At 40.1% G+C, this 20,819-nt stretch overlaps 1 protein-coding gene across 1 annotated transcript in view; it reads right to left on the bottom strand.

The window, feature by feature from the left end:
- GCSAML (germinal center associated signaling and motility like) overlaps positions 1-20,819 on the bottom strand; it is a 125,269-nt gene that overhangs the window by 30,396 nt on the left and 74,054 nt on the right. The window contains exon 2 of the mRNA XM_077908432.1: positions 3,555-3,743. Within this exon, the coding sequence (XP_077764558.1) occupies positions 3,555-3,583 (29 nt within the window). The 5' untranslated portion in view covers positions 3,584-3,743. The remainder of the gene's footprint in view (positions 1-3,554; positions 3,744-20,819) is intronic.

Below are 20,819 nucleotides of genomic sequence, written 5' to 3'. Positions count from 1 at the left end.
AAGTATTAAAAAGATTCGTGGAAACTAATAAAAATGAAGATACAACCGTTCAAAATCTTTGGGATACAGCAAAAGCAGTCCTGAGAGGGATATACATCACAATACAAGCATCCATCCAAAAACTGGAAAGAACACAGATACAAAAGCTAACCTTACACCTAAAGGATCTAGAGGAAAAACAGCAAATAGATCCTACACCCAGCAGAAGAGAGTTAATAAAGATTTGAGCAGAACTCAACAAAATCGAGACCAGAAGTTAGGCCCAGAAGTTAGGCCCAGGACCCTAAGCAGAGAGCAGTGCCTGAAGAGTAGAATGAAAAGTGGTCTCTGCAACTGCAAATATGGAAAACCAAAACATTTCCATCTGTCTGAGTCTAAATGGCTTTATTACAACACGATTGAATTGAAACAACACCCTCTCACTGCTTTAATGGTAATAAATAAGAAAAGTCCATGGCTGTTTCCAAAGACCACCATCTCCATCAGAACATGGTAACAGATGTGTGTCAGAAAATTTATCAATTAAAAATGGTAAGTCTCAGTATTCTGAAGCAGAACATGTTGTCCTCTGCTTTCCTCAAATGAAAATTACAAATGCTTCTCCATAACAGCCAAAAATCATTTATAGAAAAACTTCTTTCCATAAAGCATAAGCACAGGTTTTAGGGTTAAAGTTTTAAGGGTACTGTCATTGTAATCAAATGATCCATAATCTAAAAGACTTGTACATGTAATCACGAAAGTAGGTAGAATGTGGTTAGTGCCATAAATGCATATAAACCATTTAGAAATCATAAAAATGTGAAAGAATAGCTCCTGGCAAAGATCAGGAAGATATGGCATTTGGCCAGGGCATTGCAGAATGAATATTTTGATGAGTAAAGAGGGTTGAAAATGTACTTTGGAGTAAGAGTTTTGATAGCCAGTGCACACAGCTTGAAATCAAACGATTAACCAGTGGTCAGATTGATGATGGTATAAGGTCCATGTGATATATTTAGGGTAGAAAGGGCAGCAAAGCATATTAATTTATGCTGCCTTTAAATCCAAATTAATTTTACTGCCTTTAAATCCCTACTTTGCACTAAGTTCTAGGGAGACCTGCAGACTTCAAAGATATATTCATGGCAACAATTACCTTTGAAGAATTCTCTACTAAACAGAAAACAGTTGATTAGAGGCTCGTTGCTAAGCCTGGCAGTGAAGGCAATGCCCAAATTGAGAAGAGAACAAGAAGGATGGAGTTATTAAAACAGAATATCTAAGATATTAAATTCCAAAATAAGTGGTCTACACTTCACATGTTAAGTAGTGGGAAATGAATGTACTGCTGAAACACAGGAGAATGTGATTAGACTTTTGCCATGGGTAAACCTAGTTCTGTTACACAATCAAGTGGCCAAAAGTTACATTAAGAGGCGCTCACCATCACTCATCATAGGGAAACACACATCAAAACCACCATGAGATATCATCTCATGTGTAACGGAATGGAAAGAAGAGGTATCATGTTGGCAAGGATATAAAGAAAAGGGAACCTTTTTATACTGTTGGTAGAAATGTAAATTGATCTAGCCACTAATTCTTTAATAAAAAATGGAACTACCATACAATCCAGCAATCCCACTTCTGGATACACAGTCAAAGGTAATGAAAACAGGGTATCAAAGAGATATCTGCACTACCATGTTTATTGCAAAATTGATCACAATAGCCAAGATATGGAAACAGTCTAAATGTCAGTCAAGGGATGGATGGATAAAGAAAATGTGGCAGATGATAGATAGATAGATTATGGATGGTGATGATGATAGATAAATAGATAATAGAATATATACATATTATACTACTCAGCCATGGGAAAAAAGAAACCCTGACATTTGTGACAAAATTGTATGGCATCAATTTGAGGGCATGATGCTAAGTGAAATAAGTCAGAGAAAGACAAATATCACTTCTATGCGGAATTTCAAAAGGCTGAACTCTTAAGAACAGAGAGTAGAATGGTGGGTGTCAGGGATGGAGGTGAAAGAATTAGGGTGATGCTGTTTGAGAGCACAAACTTGCAACTAGTAGGCAGATATGCCCTGGAGATCTAACTCAAAAAACAGTGATTATTATCAACAATATTATACTGTAAATTTCAAACTTGCTAAGGGACTAAATCTGAACTGTTCCAATCACAAAAAAGAAATGATAATTTATGTGATGTGACAGAGGTGTTAGCTAACACTACCATAATAATCATATTGCAATATATAAATGTATCAAATCAACGCATTGTGCACTTTAAACTTACAAAATTTATATATCAATTATATCTTAATTTTAAAAATATAGTCTTGTTATATAACATATAAGACTGGAAGGGGTTCAGGTATGTGGATTGGAAAGTGGGGTGCTATAAAGACAATCCTTTAAGATTAAGCAAACTATAAAAAGAATAATGTCTGTTGGGGATCCCTAGGTGGCTTAGCAGTATAGTGCCTACCTTTGGCCCAGGGCATGATCCTGGAGTCCCAGGATCGGGTCCTGCATCAGGCTCCCTGTATGGAGCCTGCTTCTCCCTCTGCCTGTGTTTCTGCTTCTCTCTCTCTCTCTCTCTCTGCGTATATGTCTCTCATGAATAAATAAATAAAATATTTAAAAACAAAGAATAATTCTGTTAACCACATCTATTCTACAACTTCAAAAGCATTTGAATAAGATGAGGAAGGCTAAATATCATAGTGAAAGAGATTATAGGGAAAGGAGAAAAAATAAGTGGGAAAAATTAAAGAGGGTGACAAAACATGAGAGACTGCTAACTCTGGGAAATGAACTAGGGGGGGTGAAAGGGGAGGTGGTTGGGGGGTGGGGGTTACTGGGTGACAGGCACTGAGGGGGGCACTTGATGGGATGAGCACTGGGTATTATACTATATGTTGGCGAATCGAACTCCAATAAATAAATAAATTAATAAATAAATAAAATCACCAAAGGAAGGTCCTACCTAAAAGCATTTGAGTACATTATTTTGCATACATAATTTTCAAGGACGTGTTCATTCACATGCAGACCCCATGAAGCTAATAAATGGGAAGATAAACCATATACCCAGATGAGGATAGAAAGTTATAGATTCAGGTGACTACAGACTAGGGTTCCTGGATAAAATGCAGAATGTCAAGATTTGAATTTCAGATAAACAACAAATAATTTGTTTAGTGTAGGTATGAGGCATACAATAATGCTCCAAATATTGTGTAATATTTGTGTCATATTTGTGTCATATTTATGCTTCAAAAGAAAGGTTTATCTCAAATTCAAATCTGACTTGACATCCTGTATTTTTATTTTCTAAATCTGGCAACCTACCATGGTTCCAAATTATGGCCAAAGAAGGAGTAAACTGAGGTGGTGAGGGGTGACTGTGAGTTATTAAAGAACTTAAAGAACACAGTCTTCAGGTTCAAACCTCTGAAAACATCACAGTGTAAGTGTTCCAAATGCATATACCCAGTCTCCCCCTCCCTGCTCTTCCAACAAAGGGCCCTGCCCAGAGTCAGACTCACCTGAGTTCTCTCAGGAGATAATTCCCCATTTTCTCACTGTGACTCTGTTTTTCAGCTCCTGAGTTTCACTCCACTTTCAGCAATGATGAGCACAATATGAGGCAGGACGTTTCATCTAACCACTGGCTTGTGCTCCTACCAACAGAGAGCTGCCAAGAGATGGGCATCGTAGAGAAGGCAGGAACCATTCTGAAGGGGAGGGGGGAGGAAGGCATGTGGGTTAAAAAAATAAGGCTGAAATATAAGAGAATAAATCTAACACTGCTGGTTCACTTTGCTTTCAAGGAAACTCCAGGATTGGAGAATCAGAAGAGATAGGGGATTTCCTATTCTTCAGAAATCTTATATCTCCAGAATACCAATATTTTGTCCTCTTCCAAACAAGCAAAAAGAAATCCTCTTGTAGGGAAGGCTAAAAATGAAAGAAAGAAAAGAAAACATAGAAATAAAATGTGTTTGTTCTTCAGGTTATAAAAATTAAATCAAATGTAAATGTCTCTCCTAAAAGGTCTGATACTTCAAAAAAATTGTAAGATGGGAAAAAATGGAAAAGGATATGAAAATAGAAGTGTATTGATATTATACAAGCTAGGTAAAGAAGTAACTGTTCTTCCTGCTGTTGTTCCAAGGCTAGCATAGCAAGGGGGAAGGAGACAGGGCCTGAGAGACCCATCACCACCATCTGGTGCTGTACTTCCTCCCTCACACCACCCACCAGAGCCACAGAGCACCAGCTGGCCTCCGTGATAATTTCAAGGCAGGTGATTAGCTGGCTGCTGACTCTCAGCTGTTGCTTTGGGGGGAATGAAATAGTTTATTCATATTGTCTTTCACCCAGAAGCATGCAGAACAGATGAAAACTTCTTCAGTTTCATCTAACATGAAATTGATTTGCTGAAGTCAGAAATTATATGCCATCTACCCCAATGTTTCATTTCATTTCATTTCGTTTTGTTTTGTTTTGTTTGTTAACCAAATGAAGATACCAAGCCTGAGGAAGTTTGTCAGTGCTACCCATCGCAAAGCTCTGGGTTCTCATTTCTTATTACTATTTTATATTTCAATCATAGCATGGGAAAATGTATTTGAAGCAGGAGTGACACACTCATGCTGGGTTTATGCTACTTAATTCATATTTGAGAACCTATGTATCAAACCCTGCTTCCCAAACTTTCACATTTTACCAATGTCAGAGGATTCTGTAAAGTGTTAATTCTGATTCTGTCAAGCTACATTCAACATCCTTCCTTTCTAACAAGCTTCCAGGTGATACCACTCTTGCTATTCCTTTGAGTAACTATACAGGAGGCCAGTGGACCTCAAAGCATAGTCCCAAACCAGCAGCATCACCTTCACCTGAACTTATTAGAAATGCAAATTCTCAGGTCCTAACACACACACCTGCTTAATCAGAAACTCTGGGAGCAGAATCCTCCCATTGTCTGCTAACATTTGAGAAGGACTGCAAAGAAAAACAATCTTCCCCTTGTTCTGATTAATCATGCATAGTCATGAATCTACAAGTATTCAGTTAAGTAGGTCCTTGTTGGGTCTCAGACCCTAAATGGTAGAGATGTGGTTACTCAAAAATCTTCACTTTCTTCAGCCTCTTAAACTCTCCTTTCTGTTCACACTGGCATGAATCTATATAGAAAAAGACAAGCCTTTGATTCCACTACCAGTGTCTAACCAATGGACATCATGGAACTCATCTCCTTCTGTAGAATGAATAGGATACAAGGAAGTGAGTTTTAGCAAGCTGTACTCTGTAGGGATGGGGACAGTGATTCTTCTTTAACCACAATAAACATGCACATATACACTTTCCTTTGGACCATTAGTGCCATGTAGAAGAGACAGTAGCCCTTTTAATGCCTACCGGATGTAGGTCATTCATATCTCCCCAAAATTTCTGTCAATATTGTCTACTGGTTGCTGTTCTTTTGATCTTACTACTTAGTCTTCTGCTTATCAGCAGTTCAGGTTTTATACAAAATGTTATCCAGTAACCTTGATACTCAAAACTATCATTTCAGTTTGGGCTGTTAAAGTTAGGAATTTTGAATGGAAAAAAATCTGTAGCCAAGAATACTCTATCCAGTAAGGCTGTCACTCAGAATAGAGGAAAAATTGAGAGTTTCCCATGAAAACAAAAACTAAAGGAGTTTGTGACCACTAAACCAGCCCTCCAAGAAATACTAAGCAGACTCTTTGAATGGGAAGAAAAATAACAACAAAGACTACAAGGGAATAGAGAAAATCTGCTAAAACGATGACAAAACAAGTAATAAAATGGCACTAAATATGTATCTATCCATAATTACTCTGAATATAAATGGACTGAGGCGGGACAAGACGGTGGAAGAGTAGGGTCCCCAATCACTTGTCCCCACCAAATTACCTACATAACCTTCAAATCATCCCAAAAATCTACGAATTCGGCCTGAGATTTAAAGAGAGAACAGCTGGAATGCTACAGTGAGAAGAGTTTACGCTTCTATCAAGGTAGGAAGACAGGGGAAAAGATAAAGAAAGAAAAGGCCTCCAAGGGGGAGGGGCCCGCGAGGAGCCGGGCTGAGGCCGGGGCGAGTGTCCCCAGGACAGGAGAGCCCCGTCCCGGAGACGCAGGAGCTGCACCGACCTTCCCGGGGGAAAGGGGCTCTCGGGGAGGTGGAGCAGGACCCGGGAGGGCGGGGATGCCCTCGGGCTCCCGGGGACACTAACAGACACCTGCGCCCCGGGAGATGCGCCGAGCTCCCTAAGGGCTGCAGCGCGCACGGCGGGACCCGCAGCAGCTCGGAGGGGGGAGGGCGGAGGCTCCGCGGAGGGGGCTGCGGGGCGGGGGCAGCTCGGGGGGCTCGGGGGCGGCTCCGCGGAGGGGGCTGTGGGGCGGGGCGAATCCAACAGCGCAGGACCCGGAGCACAGGGTGCCGGGACACAGCCCAGGATCCGGCCTCCCCTCGGGACAGGCAGAGGCCGGGAGGGCCCAGGACAGCAAGGACGCTCCTGCCCCAGCTGAGCAGATCAGCGGCCCCGCCCCGGAGCCTCCAGGCCCTGCAGACGGAGTTCCTGCCGGAGCTGAATCCGGAGCTCAAGAGCTGGCCCCCTTCACTGTGGTTGTTCCTCCTGGGGCCTCACAGAATAAACAACCCCACTGAGCCTCACACTGACCTCACCGGATAAGCAGCATAAACATCACTCACTAAGCCCTGCAGCAAGCAGGGGACTAAGCAGCTCCCCCAAGTGCTAACACCTGAAAATCAGCACAACAGGCCCCTCCCCCAGAAGACCAGCTAGACCAACAGGGGAAAAACAAATTATTGACCAAGCAGCACTGGAAAGTTCCAAAGGAAGTCAAGTGACTTACAGTATACAGAATCAGAGGATACTCCCGCCCTGGTTAGTTAGTTAGTTAGTTAGTTAGTTAGTTAGTTAGTTATTTGGCTTTTGGATTTCAGTTTGCTTCCCTCCCCTTTTTTCTCTTTTTCTTCTGTTTCTTTTTTTTCTTTTTCTTCCTTTTTTCTTTTTTCTTTTATTCTTTTTCTTTTCTTCTTTCTCTTCTCTCTTTTTCCCCTTTTCCCAATATAACTTGTTTTTGGACACTCTGCACTGAGCAAAATGACTAGAAGGAAAACCTCACCTCAAAAGAAAGAATCAGAAACAGTCCTCTCTCCCACAGAGTTACAAAATCTGGATTACAATTCAATGTCAGAAAGCCAATTCAGAAGCACTATTATACAGCTACTGGTGGCTCTAGAAAAAAGCATAAAGGACTCAAAAGACTTCGTGACTGCAGAATTTAGATCTAATCAGGCATAAATTAAAAATCAATTGAATGAAAAAAAAATCAATTGAATGAGATGCAATTCAAACCAGAAGTCCTAACCACAAGGGTTAACAGGGTGGAGAACGAGTGAGTGACATAGAAGACAAGTTGATGGCAAAGAGAGAAAATGATGAAAAAAGAGATAAGCAATTAAAAGACCATGAGGACAGATTGAGGGAAATAAATGACAGCCTGAGGAAGAAAAGCCTACATTTAATTGGGGTACTTGAGGGCGCCGAAAGGGACAGAGGTGCAGAATATCTATTTGAACAAATCATAGGTGAAATTCCTAATCTGGGAAGGGAAACAGGCATTCAGATCCAGGAAATAGAGAGACCCCCCCACCTTAAAATCAATAAAAACCGTCAACACCTTAACATTTAATAGTGAAGCTTGCAAATTCCAAAGACAAAGAGAAGATCCTTAAAGCAGCAAGAGACAAGAAATCCTTAACCTATTTGCGGAGGAGTATTAGGTTGACAGCAGACCTCTCCACAGAGAACTGGCAGGCCAGAAAGGGCTGGAAGGATATAGTCAGGGTCCTAAATGAGGAAAACATGCAACCAAGAATACTTATCCAGCAAGGCTCTCATTCAGAAGGAAGGAGAGATAAAGAGCTTCCAAGACAGGCAGGAACTGAAAGAATATGTGACCTCCAAACCAGCTCTGCAAGAAAATTTAAGGGGGACTCTTCAAATTCCTCTTTAAGAGGAAATCCAATGGAACAATCCCAAAAACAAGGACTGAGCAGGCATCATGATGACACTAAACTCATATCTTTCGATAGTAACTCTGAACAGGAATGGGCTAAATGACCCCATCAAAGGCGCAGGGTGTCAGACTGGATAAAAAAGCAGGACCCATCTATTTGATGTCTACAAGACACTCATTTTAGACAGAAGGACAACTACAGCCTGAAAACAAAAGGTTGGAGAACCATTTACCATTCAAATGGTCCTCAAAAGAAAGCAGGGGTAGCCATCCTTATATCAGATAAACTAAATTTTACCCCGAAGACTGTAGTGAGAGATGAAGAGGGACACTATCTCATACTTAAAGGATCCATCCAAGAAGAGGACTTAAAAATCATCAATATATATGCCCCAATGTGGGAGTTGCCAAATATATCAATCAATTTATAACCAAAGTTAAGACATACTTAGATAATAATACACTTATACTTGGTGACTTCAATCTAGCACTTTCTACACTCGATAGGTCTTCTAAGCACAACATCTCCAAAGAAACGAGAGCTTTAAATGATACACTGGACCAGATGGATTTCACAGATATCTACAGAACTTTACAACCAAACTCAACTGAATACACATTCTTCTCAAGTGCACATAGAACTTTCTCCAGAATAGTCCACATACTGGGTCAAAAATTGGGTCTGAACCGATACCAAAAGATTGGGATCGTCCCCTGCATATTCTCAGGCCATAATGCCTTGAAATTAGAACTAAATCACAACAAGAAGTTTGGAAGGACTTCAAACACGTGGAGGTTAAGGACCATCCTGCTAAAAGATGAAAGGGTCAACCAGGAAATTAAGGAAGAATTAAAAAGATTCATGGAAACTAATGATAATGAAGATACAACCATTCATAATCTTTGGGATACAGCAAAAGCAGTCCTGAGGGGGGAATACATCGCAATATAAGCATCCATTCAAAAACTGGAAAGAACTCAAATACAAAAGCTAACCTTACACATAAAGGAGCTAGAGAAAAAATAACAAATAGATCTTACACCCAGCAGAAGAAGAGAGTTAATAAAGATTCGATCAGAACTCAACGAAATCGAGACCAGAATAACTGTGGAACAGATCGACAAAACCAGGAGTTGGTTCTTTGAAAGAATTAATCAGATAGATATACCATTAGCCAGCCTTATTAAAAAGAAGAGAGAGAAGACTCAAATTAATAAAATCATGAATGAGAAAGGGGGGATCACTACCAACACCAAGGAAATTCAAACGATTTTAAAAGCATAGTGTGAACAGCTATACGCCAATAAATTAGGCAATCTAGAAGAAATGGACGCATTTCTGGAAAGCCACAAACTACCAAAACTGGAACAGGAAGAAATAGAAAACCTAAACAGGCCAATAACCAGGGAGGAAATTGAAGCAGTCATCAAAAACCTCCCAAGACACAAAAGTCCAGGGTCAGATGGCGTCCCAGGGGAATTCTATCAAACGTTTCAAGAAGAACCCATACCTATTCTCCTAAAGCTGTTTGGAAAGATAGAAAGAGATGGAGTACTTCCAAACTCGTTCTATGAGGCCAGCATCACCTTAATTCCAAAACCAGACAAAGACCCCACCAAAAAAGGAGAATTAGAGACCAATATCCCTGATATACATGGGTGCAAAAATTCTCAACAAGATACTAGCCAATAGGATCCAGCAATACATTAAGAAAATTATTCACCATGACCAAGTAGGATTTATTCCCGGGACACAAGGCTGTTTCAACACTCATAAAACAATCAGTGTGATTTACCATATCAGCAAGAGAAAAACCAAGAACCATATGATCCTCTCATTAGATGCAGAGAAAACATTTGACAAAATACAGCATCCATTCCTGATCAAAACTCTTCAGAGTGTAGGGATAGAGGAACATTCCTCAACATCTTAAAAGCCATCTACGAAAAGCCCACAGCAAATATCATTCTCAATGGGGAAGCACTGGGAGCCTTTCCCCTAAGATCAGGAACAAGACAGGGATGTCCACTCTCACCACTGCTATTCAACATAGTACTAGAAGTCCTAGGCTCAGCAATCAGACAACAAAGAGACATTAAAAGCATTCAAATTGGCAAAGAAGTCGTCAAACTCTCCCTCTTTGCCGATGACATGATACTCCACAAGAAAACCCAAAAGACTCCACCCCAAGATTGCTAGAACTCATACAACAATTTGGCAGTGTGGCATGATACAAAATCAATGCCCAGAAGTCAGTGGCATTTCTATACACTCACAATGAGACTGAAGAAAAAGAAATTAAGCAGTCAATCCCATTTACAATTGCACCCAAAAGCATAAGATACCTAGGAATAAACCTAACCAAAGAGGTGAAGGATCTATACCCTACAAACTATAGAACACTTCAGACAGAAATTGAAGAAGACGCAAAGAGATGGAAAAATATTCCATGCTCATGGATTGGAAGAATTAATATTGTGAAAATGTCAATGTTACCCAGGGCAATGTACACGTTTAATGCAATCCCTATCAAAATACCATGGACTTTCTTCAGAGAGTTAGAACAAATTATTTTCAGATTTGTGTGGAATCAGAAAAGACCCCCTAATAGCCATGGGAATTTTAATAAAGAAAACCATATCTGGGGCCATCACAATGCCAGATTTCAGGTTGTACTACAAAGCTGTGGTCATCAAGACAGTGTGGACCTGGCCCAAAAACAGACACGTAGATCAATGGAACAGAATAGAGAATCCAGAAGTGAACCCTCAACTTTATGGCCAACCAATATTCGAAAACGGAGGAAACACTATCCACTGGAAAAAAGCCATTCTCTTCAATAAATAGTGCTGTGAAAATTGGACATCCACATGCAGAAGAATGAAACTAGCACGATACACAAAGGTAAACTCAAAATGGATGAAAGATCTAAATGTGAGACAAGATTTCATCAAAATCCTAGAGAACACAGGCAACACCCTTTTTGAACTCAGCCACAGTAACTTCTTGCAAGATACATCCACGAAGGCAAAAGAAACAACAGCAAAATGAACTACTGGGACTTCATCAAGATAAGCTTTTGCACAGCAAAGGATACAGTCAACAAAACTTAAAGACAACCTAGAGAATGGGAGAAGATATTTGCAAATGACATATCAGATAAAGGGCTAGTTTCCAAGATCTATAAAGAACTTATTAAACTCAACACCAAAGAAACAAACAATCCAATCATGAAATGGGCAAGAGACATGAAGAGAAATCTCACAGAGGAAGACATAGACATGGCCAACACGCACATGAGAAAATGCTCTGCATCACTTGCCATCAGGGAAATACAAATCAAAACCACAATGAGATCCCTCCTCACACCAGTGAGAATGGGGAAATTAACAAGGCAGGAAACCACAAATGTTAGAGAGGATGTGGAGAAAGGGGAACCCTCTTACACTGTTGGTGGAATGTGAACTGTTGCAGCCACTCTGGAAAACTGTGTGGAGGTTCCTCTAAGAGTTAAAAATAGACCTGCCCTACGACCCAGCAATTGCACTGCTGGGGATTTACCCCAAAGATACAGATGCAATGAAACGCTGGGACACCTGCACCCTGATGTTTCTAGCAGCAATGTCCACAATAGCCAAACTGTGGAAGGAGCCTCGGTGTCCATCGAAACATGAATGGATAAAGAAGATGGGTTTATGTATATAGTGGAATATTACTCAGCCATTAGAAACGACCAATACCCACCATTTGCTTCAACGTGGATGGAACTGGAAGGTATTATGCTGAGTGAAGTAAGTCAATCGGAGAAGGACAAACATTGTATGTTCTCATTCATTTGGGGAATATAAACAATAGTGAGAGGGAATATAAGGGAAGGGAGAAGAAATGTGTGGGAAATATCAGAAAGGGAGACAGAACATGAAGACTCCTAACTCTGGGAAATGAACTAGGGGTGGTGGAAAGGGAGGAGGGCATGGGGTCGGGGGGAATGGGTGATGGGCCTGAGGGGGGCACTTGACGGGATGAGTACTGGGTGTTATTCTGTATGTTGGTAAATTGAACAGCAATAAAAAATAAATTTCTTATAAAAAAACAATTTCTGGCTGACAATTTATTATTATTATTATTATTATTATTATTATTACTATTAATTTATGTTAAGAATTTTAAAATTAGCCTAACTGGCCCTCATCAGGAAATTGTGGAGAATGTACCTTGGTAGTAATAAAATATTTGCAAATGTAGAAGAAAATGTTCCTATGATGATGCCACTTGCCTGGAATATATCACAACCATGTGTTGTATTTCATTCAGCGGTGCTGCCCCAAAATGACCAGAAATTCTGAAGGATGCAAAAGTTAAAGCTAACAGTGTTAGAGGATTTGAGGAGGTCCTTTCCATCATCCCTTTTAGAATCAAGACCTGATTGAAAACATCTGCCTAACTAATGGATGTTGTGATTTGGTTTAACAAACTGTGAGGATCAGTGGCCTCATGGTGTCTGTCCAGAAGGCAACTGTTCAATCCCTTATCAAATGTATGATTTGTGGGCAACCCCGGCTGCGACGGTTTAGCGCCGCCTGCAGCCCGGAGAATGATCCTGGAGAACCTGGATCGAGTCCCGCGTCAGGCTCCCTGCAGGGACCCTGCTTCTCCCTCTGTCTGTGTCTCTGCTTCTCTCTCTCTCTGTCTCTGTCTCTGTGAATAAATAAATAAAATCTGAAAAAAATGTATGATTTGCAAATATCTTTTCCCATTCACCAGGTTGCCTTTTCATTTTATTAAATGGTTTCCTTCACTGTGCAAAAGTTTTTTATTCTGTTGTAGTCCTAATAGTTGATTTTGTTTCTGTTTCCCCTGCCTTAGGAGACCTATCTAAAAAATGTTGCTGTGGCCCATGTTAGAGATGGTTTCAGGTCTCACATTTAGGTCTTCAATATATTTGGTGTTTATTTTTGTGTACTGTGTAAGAAAGTGCTCCAGTTTCACTCTTTTGCATGTAGCTGTTCAGTTTTCCCAACGCTAATTGCTGAAGAAGCTATCTTTTACTCACTGCATGTTCTTGCCTCCTTTGTCATAGATTAATCAACCATATGATTGTGGGTTTATTTCTGGGCCCTCTAGTCTATCCCATTGTCTATTTCTATGCCAATATTGGTTTCATTACTACCACTTTTTTGTAGTATTACTAATGGGTTAATATCCCAAATATGCAATGAACTTACAGAACTCAATACCAAAATAAACAATCTGGTGTTAAAAATGGGCAGAATGCCTGAATAGACATCTTGCAGAGAAGACTTCCAGTTACTCAACAGGCTTATAATAATATATTCAACATCACTAGCATCAAGGAACATGAAATCAAAGCTGCAATGATATGTCATCTAACATCATCAATAATTCGGCTATTAGTCTTTTTTATTTTTAATAATAAATTTATTTTTTATTGGTGTTCAATTTGCCAACATACAGAATAACACCCAGTGCTTATCCCGTCAAGTGCCCCCCTCAGTGCCTGTCACCCATTCACCCCCACCCCCCGCCCTCCTCCCCTTCCACCACCCCTAGTTCGTTTCCCAGAGTTAGGAGTCTTTATGTTCTGTCTCCCTTTCTGATATTTCCTACCCATTTCTTCTCCCTTCCCTTCTATTCCCTTTCACTATTATTTATATTCCCCAAATTAATGAGAACATATTAGTCTTTTTTAAAATAACAATAATGGTAAGAATGTAACTTGGTGTAGTATGCAGTTTCCTCAAAAATTTAAAAATAGAGCTGCCATATGATCCAGCAATTCCAATTCTGGGTTTTCACACAAAGAAAATGAAAACACCAATTTGAAGAGCTATATGAAGCTCTATGCTCATTATATCATTATTTACAATATCTAAGGTATGGAATCAAGCTAAGTGTCCATTGATACATGAATGGGTAAAGTTGTGGTGCGTACATATATATTCATATATCACATGCATAAGGGGATATTACCCAGTCATATAAAAAGATAAAATCTTGACAATTTTGACAACTTAGATGGACATTAAGGATATTATGATAAAAAAGGATATTATGCTAAATGAAATGTATCAGAGAGAGACAAATACCAGATGATTTCACTTATATGTGGAATATAACAAATGAAATAAATGAGCAAAACAGAAACAGACTCATAGATATAGAAAACAATACCTATTGGTTACCAGAGATGTGAGGTTTTGGAGGTGGGCAAAATAGGTGAAGTGCATTAAGAAGTACAAAATAAATATCAGGGATGTAAAGTAAACCACAGGGAATAAAGTCAATAATATTTTAATAACTTTGTATGGTGAAAGATGGTAACTGGACTCTTGTGGGGATCATTTCAAAACATATAAAAATACAAATAACTGTGATGTATAACTGAAACTGATAGGATATTGGTTTTTTTTTTTTTTTTTTATTGGTGTTCAATTTACTAACATACAGAATAACACCCAGTGCCCGTCACCCATTCACTCCCACCCCCCGCCCTCCTCCCCTTCTACCACCCCTAGTTCGTTTCCCAGAGTTAGCAGTCTTTATGTTCTGTCTCCCTTTCTGATATTTCCCACACATTTCTTCTCCCTTCCCTTATTTTCCCTTTCACTATTATTTATATTCCCCAAATGAATGAGAACATATAATGTTTGTCCTTCTCCGACTGACTTACTTCACTCAGCATAATACCCTCCAGTTCCATCCACGTTGAAGCAAATGGTGGGTATTTGTCATTTCTAATAGCTGAGTAATATTCCATTGTATACATAAACCACATCTTCTTTATCCATTCATCTTTCGTTGGACACCGAGGCTCCTTCCACAGTTTGGCTATCGTGGCCATTGCTGCTAGAAACATCGGGGTGCAGGTGTCCAGGCGTTTCATTGCATTTGTATCTTTGGGGTAAATCCCCAACAGTGCAATTGCTGGGTCGTAGGGCAGGTATATTTTTAACTGTTTGAGGAACCTCCACACAGTTTTCCACAGTGGCTGCACCAGTTCACATTCCCACCAACAGTGTAAGAGGGTTCCCTTTTCTCCACATCCTCTCCAACATTTGTTGTTTCCTGCCTTGTTAATTTTTCCCATTCTCACTGGTGTGAGGTGGTATCTCATTGTGGTTTTGATTTGTATTTCCCTGATGGCAAGTGATGCAGAGCATTTTCTCATGTGCATGTTGGCCATGTCTATGTCTTCTTCTGTGAGATTTCTGTTCATGTCTTTTGCCCATTTCATGATTGGATTGTTTGTTTCTTTGGTGTTGAGTTTAATAAGTTCTTTATAGATCTTGGAAACTAGCCCTTTATCTGATATGTCATTTGCAAATATCTTCTCCCATTCTGTAGGTTGTCTTTGAGTTTTGTTGACTGTATCCTTTGCTGTGCAAAAGCTTCTTATCTTGATGAAGGATATTGTATCTCAATTTATTTTTTTAAGATTGTATTTTTTCTTATTCATGAGACACACAGAGAGATGCAGAGATACAGGCAGAGGGAAAATCAGGGTCCCTGTAGGGAGCCCGATGAGGGACTTGGTTCCAGGACCCCGGGACTATGACCTGAGCCAAAGGCAGATGCTCAACCACTGATCCACCCAGGGTATTATGCTAAATGAAATATATCAGACAGAGAGAGACAAATACCAGAAGATTTCACTTATATCTGAAATCTAACAAATGAAATTATATCTCAATTTTAAAAAGGAACAATGTGAAAATATGTGGTAGAATAGATTATTATTACAATTGCCCTCCTTATCAGTCCCTACATTTATTGTAATAAGTCACAGGATATGGAGCTCACCCAGATGGGGAGCTGAGCCCGCCTTATCCTGGGAGAAAAAAATCCAGCCCATAAAGAATTATTAAAGATTCTGATTTAATCCTTCCATTCTGGACAGTGGATCTAGATCCGACAGTGAAGGGTCTGAGTTCTTAAACATACATATCATGCTTTCAGTGATGCTCATGGGCTGTGGTTTCAGTTATATGTTGGTGAAAAGGCTCTTGGTGAGAAAGATGCAGAGTTTGCTACAGGATGTGGAATCCCCATACCTCTCCGTGGACCAGAGATCTGCATTCTTATCCTTTTTAAAAATTATATTTATGTTTTTATTAAGTTAGAATTGTTTTAAAATTATATTTATTTTTTAAAGATTTTTTAAATTTATTTATTCATGAGAGAGAGAGAGAGGCAGAGACACAGGCAGAGGGAGAAGCAGGCTCCATGCAGGGAGCCCGATGTGGGACTCGATCCTAGCATTCCAGGATCATGCCCTAGGCCAAAGGCAGGCACTAAACCACTGAGCTACCCAGGCGTCCCAAAATTATATTTATTTTTTAATTTATTTTTTATTGGTGTTCAATTTGCCAACATATAGAATAACACCCAGTGCTCATCCCACCAAGATTATATTTATTTAAAGTACACAACATGATGGGGGCAATTTTTTTTGATGGGGGCAATTTTTTAAGATGGCAGAGTAGAACCGTGTGCTCACCCCATCCCATATTTTTGACCAGGTATCATCCATATACAAGTCAGTAAAAGGGAGAGTGACTGAAGATGATGGAATAGATGGCACAACTAAATACGGAAAAGCTGCACCTGAAAGGTTAGGAAGGCCAGAAGGGTGAAAGGAAGCTGCCCACAGGACAGAGGGGACTGTTCACACAGAGAGAGCAGAGATGTGAGTCCTCCCCATGGAGCTCAAAGCATAAAATACTTCATAATAATTTGTCTTTAAAATCCAGAGGGGCTGAATTCTGTGAATCTTTAAAACCAGTGGGACATGGATTGTGGAGCATTAGAAGACTGCACTGGGTGAGCCAGGAGAGCAGGTGATACCTGGGTTATGATCCTTAAAAATAGAGCAGCCTGTGCAAAGGGGCCATATAAAAAATTGCAGTTTATACAATGCTGGGGGCAAACTGGAGACAGATCTTTCATACAGAGCATGTTGGGGGTCTTCTTTGAAAAGAAGAGCTGATAAAAATGCCACTTTACCTCTGTGGTCTTCTTCCCAATAGCATTAGACAAATTTCAATACTGGAGTATTCTATAAAATATCTGACCAGTAATCCTCAAAACAGTCAAAGTCTTCAAACATAAGGAAAGTGTGAGAAACTGTCACAGTCAAGAGAAGCCTAAAGGTACCATAACAACTAAATGTAATGTGGTATCCTAAATGAGAAATTTCAATAGAAAAAAATGATATTGAAAGGTGAAAACTCAGAAAATCTGGATAAAAACTATGGATTTTATTTTAAAATAATATATCAACATTGGTTCATTAATTGCAATAAACGCATTATACTAATATAAGATGTTAATAATAGGAGAAACTGAGCATATGATGTATGGGGACCAGCTATACTATGTAGTGCATATCTTAAACTGTTCTACAAGGGAAAGGAGGGGAACTGAGTGGGAAAAATTAGAGAGGGAGACAAACTATGAGAGACTCCTAACTCTGGGAAACAAAGGGTAGTGGAAGGGGAGGTAGGTGGGGGGATGGGGATGGGCACTGAGGAAGGCACATGATGGGATGAGCACTGGGTGTTAGACTACATGTTGGCAAATCAAACTTAAAAACAAATGAAAAAATGAAAAAAATAAAATAAAACTGTTCTAAAAAATAAAATCTATTAAAAAAAAAGAAAAGGAGAAAGCTGGCAGGTGCCATTGGACTGTCCGCCCAGCATAAACACTGAGCCACCTGCAGGGCATAGGGCACAACACTTGTAACCTCAACCCTGGGCTCATGGCACACTCTATGAAAACTGTGCATGCCCTGTTCAGGTATTAGGTGCACAGCTGCCGCCAGACACGTACTCAGGTGCAGCACCAGGCTTACCATGCACCCTAGGCACCTCACAAACCAGGCCCAGTCGCCAGGGAGCACCATACCCAGCCTCTCACGCCCCCACTGCCCCGGGGCAAAGCCACCAGCTGCTGCTTAGGGAGATCCAGCATATGACTAGTTGCCCAACACAAAATTTTATTCATTCAGTTAGTCAATATAAAGTAATACTTAGTTTCAGATGTAGTGTGCAATGATTTATCACTTGAGTATAATACCCACTGCTCATCACATCACCTGCCCTCTGCAGGGCCTGTCACCCACTTATCCCATCTCCAACCCACCTCCTCTCCAGCATCCCTCAGTTTGTATCCTTTAGTTAAGAGTCTCTCATGGGTTGTCTCCCTCTCTGATGACTTTCCCTTCAGTTTTCCTTCCTTTCCCTTATGATCCTCTGCACTGATTCTTATATTATTCATATGAGTGAGACCATATGAAAATTGTCTTTATCTGATTGACTTATTTCATTCAGCATAATACCTTCCAGTTCCATCCACGTCGAAGCAAATGGTGCGTATTCATTGATTCTACTGGCTGACCAATATCCCATTGCATATATAGACCACATCTTCTTTATCCATTCATCTGTCCAAGGACATTGAGGCTTCTTCCACAGTTTGACTATTGTGGGCATTGCTGCTATAAACATCGGGGTGCAGGTGTCCTGACATTTCACTGCGTCTGTATCCTTGGGGTAAATACCCAGTATGCAATTGCTGGGTCATAGGATAGCTCTATTTTTAACTTCTTGAGGACCCTCCATCCTGGTTTCCAGAGTAGCTGTACCAGTTTACATTCCCACCAACAGTGCAAGAGGGTTCCCCTTTCTCCACATCTTCTCCAACATTTGTTGTTTCCTGTCTTGTAAATATTCACCATTCTCACTAGTGTGATGTGGTATCCTATTGTGGTTTCGATTTCTATTTCCCTGATGCTGAGGGATGTGGAGCATATTTTCTTGTGTCTGTTGGCCATGTGAAGATCTTTTCTGGAAAAAGTCTTCTCCTATTCTGTAGGTTGCTTTAAGTTTTGTTGACTGTTTCTTTGGCTTTGCGGAAGCTTTTTATCTTGCTGAAGTCCCAATAGTTCATTTTCACCTTTGTTTCCATTGACTTTAGAGACATGTCTCATAAGAAGATGCCATGGCCAAGGTTAAAGAGGTTTATAGCAGCAATGGCCACGATAGCCAAACTGTGGAAGGAGCCTCGGTGTCCAACGAAAGATGAATGGATAAAGAAGATGTGGTTTATGTATACAATGGAATATTACTCAGCTATTAGAAATGACAAATACCCACCATTTGCTTCAACGTGGATGGAACTGGAGGGTATTATGCTGAGTGAAGTAAGTCAGTCGGAGAAGGACAAACATTATATGTTCTCATTCATTTGGGGAATATAAATAATAGTGAAAGGGAATATAAGGGAAGGGGGAAGAAATGTGTGGGAAATATCAGAAAGGGAGACAGAACGTAAAGACTCCTAACTCTGGGAAACGAACTAGGGGTGGTGGAAGGGGAGGAGGGCGGGGGGTGGGAGTGAATGGGTGACGGGCACTGGGGGTTATTCTGTATGTTAGTAAATTGAACACCAATAAAAAATAAATTAAAAAAAATAAAAATAAAGAGGTTGCTTCCTGTGTTCTCTTCTAGGTTTTTGATGGATTCTTAACTGACATTTAGAACTTTCATCCATTTTGACTTTGTCTTTGTGTATGGTGTAAGAAAATGGTCTATTTTCATTCTTCTGCATGTGGCTGGGCCAGCACCATTTATTGAAAAGACTGTCCTTTTTCTAGTGGATAGTCTTTCCTGCTTTGTTGAATATTACTTGACCATAGAGTTGAGGGCCCATTTCTGGGTTCTCTATTCTGTTCCATTGATCCATGTGTCTCTTTTTATGCCAGTACCACACTGTCTTGATGATCACAGCTTTGTAGTACAATTGAAATCAGGCATTGTGATGCTCCCAGCTTTGGTTTGCTTTTTCAACATTCCCTGGGTTATTAGGATTTTTCTTGTTCCAACTAATCTTAGGATTATTTATTCCAACTCTGTGAAAAATGTTCATGGTATTTTGACAGGGATTGCACTGAGTGTGTAGATTGCTTTAGGTAGCATAGATATTTTCACACTATTAATTCTTCCAATCCATGAGCATGGGATATTTTTCCATCTCCTTGTGTCTTCCTCAATTTCTTTAGGGGTATTCTGTACCTTTTAGGGTACAGATCTTTTGCCTCTGTGGTTAGATTTATTCTTAGGTATCTTATGCTTTTGGTTGCAATTGTAAATGGGATTGACTCCTTAATTTCTTTCTTCAGTCTCATTGTTAGTGTATAGAAATGCCACTGATTTCTGGGCATTGACTTTGTATCCTGCCACATTTCTGAATTGCTGTATGAGTTCTAGCAATCTTGGGGTGGAGTCTTTTGGATTTTACACATAAAGTATCATGTCATCTGCGAAGAGGGAGAGTTTGACTTCTTCATTGCCAATTGTAATGCCTTTTATTTCTCTTTGTTGTCTGATTACTGAGGCTAGGACTTCCAGTACTATGTTGAATAGCAGTGGTGAGAGTGGATATCCCCGTCCTGTTCCTGATCTTAGGGGAAAGGTTCTCAGTTTTTCTTCATTGAGGAATGGTATTTCCTTTTCTTAATAATAAATTTATTTTTTATTGGTGTTCAATTTGCCAACATACAGAATAACACCCAGTGCTCATCCTGTCAAGTGCCCCCCTCAGTGCCTGTCACCCATTTACCCCTACCCCCTGCCCTCCTCCCCTTCCAGCACCACTAGTTAGGTTTCCAGAGTTAGGAGTCTTTATGTTCTGTCTCCCTTTCTGA

Source organism: Canis aureus, chromosome 9, assembly GCF_053574225.1.
Source record: "Canis aureus isolate CA01 chromosome 9, VMU_Caureus_v.1.0, whole genome shotgun sequence".
Classification (NCBI taxonomy): domain Eukaryota; kingdom Metazoa; phylum Chordata; class Mammalia; order Carnivora; family Canidae; genus Canis; species Canis aureus.
The sequence above is the reverse complement of the archived record's forward strand: the minus strand, read 5'-3'. Positions and strand labels throughout refer to the sequence as shown.